The sequence below is a fragment of the Argentina anserina genome, chromosome 7 (assembly GCF_933775445.1).
Source record: "Argentina anserina chromosome 7, drPotAnse1.1, whole genome shotgun sequence".
NCBI lineage: Eukaryota > Viridiplantae > Streptophyta > Magnoliopsida > Rosales > Rosaceae > Argentina > Argentina anserina.
In genome coordinates this window covers 16,818,574-16,823,674 of record NC_065878.1, presented here as the reverse complement: position 1 = coordinate 16,823,674, position 5,101 = coordinate 16,818,574, and the positions used below count along the sequence as shown (strand labels likewise).

The 5,101-nt window shown below is 39.3% G+C and overlaps 1 protein-coding gene across 2 annotated transcripts; it reads right to left on the bottom strand.

Moving 5' to 3' along the window:
- Positions 1-1,149: 1,149 nt before the first annotated feature.
- On the bottom strand, positions 1,150-4,800 carry LOC126803908 (subtilisin-like protease SBT4.3). 2 transcript variants are annotated; one of them, XM_050531634.1, is made up of 9 exons: positions 4,674-4,800; positions 4,385-4,583; positions 4,029-4,272; positions 3,243-3,759; positions 3,046-3,143; positions 2,629-2,856; positions 2,241-2,352; positions 1,941-2,133; positions 1,150-1,799 (listed from the first exon to the last, which is right to left on the bottom strand). In XM_050531634.1, exons 1-9 carry the CDS (start codon positions 4,764-4,766, stop codon positions 1,270-1,272), a joined length of 2,214 nt encoding a protein of 737 aa, XP_050387591.1. In that variant the 5' UTR covers positions 4,767-4,800; the 3' UTR covers positions 1,150-1,269. The 2 variants fall into 2 exon arrangements, with proteins under 2 accessions (XP_050387591.1, XP_050387592.1); XM_050531635.1 differs by having other exon boundaries at positions 1,726-1,799; positions 1,893-2,133.
- Positions 4,801-5,101: the final 301 nt, after the last annotated feature.

Below are 5,101 nucleotides of genomic sequence, written 5' to 3'. Positions count from 1 at the left end.
TTTAAAGATATAATTTTTTTTAATTTAATAATTTAATATAGTATATGTCGGTAGGTACGGCATACCATGGTATCTGAAAAATCTGTACCACCTACCATACTGTATTTTAATGTTGGTATGGTATACTGTACCATATACCGAATATTTGGTGTACCAACATATTTAGTACGGTTGGTATACAAATTGATTTTTATGTACCATTGCCAGCCCTAGAGGGGGGCATTTCTGTATGACCTCACACACCTTAGCACATGTCAAGACTTGAAAATATAGAAAAATAGAGAACATGAGATGGTGGAGAAGGAGAAGGTTGTGCCACAAATGTATTAACCGTGGTCACTTCAACTCACAATGCCTAAGGTTGTAGCACAAATGTGGGACTTGCGCACTGTTTTAACTAGGGGTGGGCATAAAAAACGGAAATCCGGATCCCGTCCCGATCCCGTCCCGAAATTCGTAGGGACGGGACGGAGGTCTAAAAACGTTCGTCCCATCCCGATCCCGTCCCGTTTCATAATAGTGGGATGGGACGTGAGACGAATAATTTTTATCCCGCTTCGTCCCGTCCCGTCCCACCTTCAATGAAAATTTAATAATTCTTATAAATTTGTATCAAAATGAAACTAATTTATGTTCTTAATAACTCTAAAATTATATTAATTCAAATAATAATGGTAATTATAATATTTTGAACATAATATGTATTTTTTGGTTAAAATTTCATTATTTTTTTGGTTAAAAATATAGATTTTTATTTAACTTTATAGGAATGTGTGATTTGTCCCGTCCCGTCCCGATTCCGTCCCGTCCCAACCGGGATTAATCCCGAGTGGAATGCATTCTTAAAAACCCACGTCCCGTCCCGATCCCGTCCCGATTCAAAAGAGTGGGACGTGACGTGGGATGAGCTCCGTCCCGTGCCCACCCCTAGTTTTAACTTCTAAATAAGGACGTGCTGCACTCGAAGAGGTTATTCTTTGTTATGTTGTTGGTCCTTCGGGGAGACCTGCCTCAACTACAAGTATATGCCCCTAAAGTATCAGCTGATTTATTTGTCACATGTTTCTTAATTTCAATCGAAATCATATAGAAAGAGATAATAGAAAAGACATTTCTTCCATGTATAGGCATTACATGCGTGCATGCGGCATAATGTCGATGATAGGATTCAATTAAAGTGATAATTTTCTCCACTTGCTTCGGCATAAACTAGCCTTGGTTTTTTATTACATTTTAACATTCATTGTGGTGACAATTCGTTCCTCGTAATCAAACTGCAACATACAAAACGATAGGGCTCCTGACTTGAAAAACACCATCATCCCACACCAATGACGCAGAGACTAAATTTGATTTCTTCATCGGCCCTTTTATTGTGACAGCAAAAGATTTCTTCTCCCCGACAGATGTAAATGATAACACACTTGGATTCACACTTATTTTGAGTCCTGATGGAGCCACCACTTTGGCTCTATATGACGAATTCGAAGATCCAACATTAGTGGCAGTCCTATGAAACACCCCATTGACGAGTTTCGGATCCTTGGTGGAAAGAGTCATAGAAGGATAATTCAGGTCATTAGATGTTTTCTTATAAGAACTTGATGAGCAACTAGTCTTCTCCCCGATTATGGCTTGCAATAGTTTGCCACTGTATCCTTCTGAACACAGAAAATCTACATAGTCTTGTACATCAAGATCGTATACCAAACCAGGATATGGAGCCCTGGAGGGGTTTACTAAACCAGCTCCATATGCAAATTCCGCTTCAGGACTAGTTTTGGCACTCATAGGTTTGGCTGCAAAGTAATAGAAATACATAAAGGATGGTTAGTGGATTGTGTTCCTAGTGTGTGATGGCTAGTCCAATGTTCCAACAAACACAAAACTACCATCTGATGAGAGATCAACTCTATTCTTTGGTACTTATAGAGACAAACCGGTAGTCATGAGAGCCGATCTGATAGCCGCCGGTGACCATTTAGGGTGAAATGATTTGACATATGCAGCTACTGCCGTAACATGAGGGCAGGCCATTGATGTCCCGGTATCCAGATAGAATCTACCTCTACTGCCAACAACAGTTGGAGTATATGCTGCTAAAATGTAAGTTCCTGGAGCTGCTATATCTGGCTGCAATGCCATATTTATTGTTAAAAATGCTCTATTTCATCAAATGAGAATGTTGAGATGAATCTCTTGCGACATCCTAGATATACAGTTAAGACGAATCAAGTCACCTTGAGAATGTTGGGATTCAGCGGATTTGGACCCCTTGAAGAGTACCCTGGTACGTATGGAGCCAACGCATCATTAGTCTCTTCACTTTTCCATATAGTTGCAGTTGGGTTCCTGTGTAAAAATTAACAATAATTAGCTTTGCATGTTCTTGATTCGTGGCTGAGAGTTTGCTATTTGCTAGAAGTTTTTATATCTATAGTTTTGTATGGGTGAGTGTACACATGCCGGATTGAGCTTTTGTGTATCATTTTTATTAAAATTTATCAGACATAAGAGATCAAATTCTTTTGTCTCCTCCTTTATTAAATAAATAAATAAATAATTAAAAAAAAGCTTTGCATGTTCTTATAACCATGGTTAATTAATCTTCTTAATTCCTTAAATTACCTTGTTGAGTTTATGTACTTGTATATGTTGCTATTTTCTTCCAATCCAACGAAAGATGCAGGGACAAGTGGAGGGCCCAAAACTTCATCATCCAATTTTGAGCCGGTCAGAATAACTCCGGCCGCACCACCCAATTGCGCCCCGTTCCCAGCTCCTGCAAGAGGGCCATCACAAAGCACAATTTTGCCTTTGATAAAATCTTTGTCTAAGCAACCTTCACAACAAAACCTGTACTAAAAGTAGTAATTAACATCAAATATCACACACAAGATGCATGTGGACAGTACAATAAAGTCAGCTTTATCTTATTGTCCACCAATAAAATTCTTATTTACCATAGCTAAATAAATTTTATAAATCAGGCGTGAGACTAAGCCAGATAGCTAAAAGAGGATTAATCGAAAGACTGAATATTACCTAGAAATAGTCTCGAAAGACTGATTATTGGGTGCGTCTCCACCATAAATCAAAGGTAAAAATTTACCCTTCAGGTCGAATGTGTTCGGTAAAAGTCCCTAACAATCAATGTATACACAAAAGTTAAGAGCTAAAAATGTAGATAATTAAGTGTACTAAATATGAGTAGTAGTCACGGTGTTAATCTAATTAATTACCTCATAGGTTTTACCGTTACCCAATTGAACCTTGGTGATGAACTGACGGTTTATGGTGGTAGCAGCCACAGAGAGTTGCCATGGTGCAAAGTTTGTCACAGTTTTCTCTTTCGGGCCTTCGTTGCCAGCAGACATGGAACACAGTATCCCTTCCTTGGTAGCGTGAAATGTTGATATTGCCCATGGGTCTTTCAAATAATCAACCGGAATATTACTTCCGATGGAAATAGAGAGAACGTCAACACCATCAGCAATGGCATCATCCATTGCCGCTAGTATGTCTGCATCTTCACATGTGACATCAGATCCCCAGCACACTTTATACACAGCAATATGTGCTGATGGCACTCCTCCTCTTGCTGTTCCAAACCCTAAGCCATTGTAGCTGGCTTTGCTCACTATATTCCCAGCTGCTGTGGATGCGGTGTGGGTTCCATGACCCTGAGAATCTCTTGGCGACTGAAAATCTCCGGTGAATGATCCGGAAGCACGGTAGTAACGTGCTCCAATAATTTTACTGTTGAGATCTCAAAATGTACGTATATTAATGTAAGAATCAAGGTTCTAAAAAACGCTAGGCGTTAATCAGGCGGACAACTAAAAACCAGCGCCCAGAAGATTAATCCGGGATTAATCGGGGATTAATCGGATTAATCGGCCCAAAATTGAGGCGATCAAGGGTCTCCGGGCGCCTAGGCGGTCCTAGGCGGGGATTTTTAGAACATTGGTAAGAATTCATTTAGTTTAATTTCATGCATGTTAAGATGGATGAATGAGTTAGCATACTTGTTACAAGTAAAGTCGCCATTTCCTTTACATTTTCCTTTCCAACTCTTGGGTGGAGGACCAAAACCAACATCACTAAAGCTGTCGGACTCTGGCCAAATTCCACTGTCTATCACACCGACGATGATGTCCCTTTCAAGGGCGCTTCTCTTAACTGTCTCTGGAAAATCAAGGAAGTTCCATGACTTTGTTGTTGTGGCCATCCTCTGTTTGCTTGGGAAGACAGAAACTACTCCATCCATTTCTGTATACGTACATGCATATGTAAATTCCACGCAAGAACATTACGCTATCTATTCCGTTATGTAGTAAAAATTATGCAACGCGCGTAAAGGTAGAGTTGCAGCAATATATACCTGCAAGTTTTTGTGCTTCTTGTTCAGTGAGCATTGCAGCAAACCCATTGAAACTCCTCTTGTAGCTGTGAAGAAGCAAATCTCCATGTGCAATGTCAAGGTTGCTGCTGTCAACTACATCTTGTAGGATATTCACATGATGATCAGGTGTTACTAGCACCCCATTTTTTGGCAAGCCACCCATGTACACAATATAAATCTGCGTCCAGAAAATATTGCAAGAACATTGATTAACGTTAAGCTAATGTTAATTTTGGTTGATAAGATTAATGGAACTTGGGAGATATACCTTTCGGACATCTTGAGAAGTTGAATGAGTAACATCAACAAACAGCAGAATACTGCTCGTGAAACTGAGAATGAGAAACCATGGAAGAGCCATACTAGCTATTACTATATGTATGGTTCTAGCTATTAGAGCCTCGAACGTACGTACTCTCATCTAAGGAATTCCACATCTATTTATAGCATATTTACTATTTAGCATGAATAGATGGAGCAAAGATAAGGTAGAAAAGTGGAATCTCCTTCCTCCAAGTAATCTACTGGTTTAAAAAGAGCTATGTTCGACAGTATTATCTTTGGTGTTTCCTTGTCATTAATTATAACAGCCGTTGATATATTTTCTCATTTTTAACAACAACGTTTATTTCCTGCCTTGTGGTGAATGCAAATAAATTAACAACAACGTTGTACGTATGAAATATGGAATGCAAG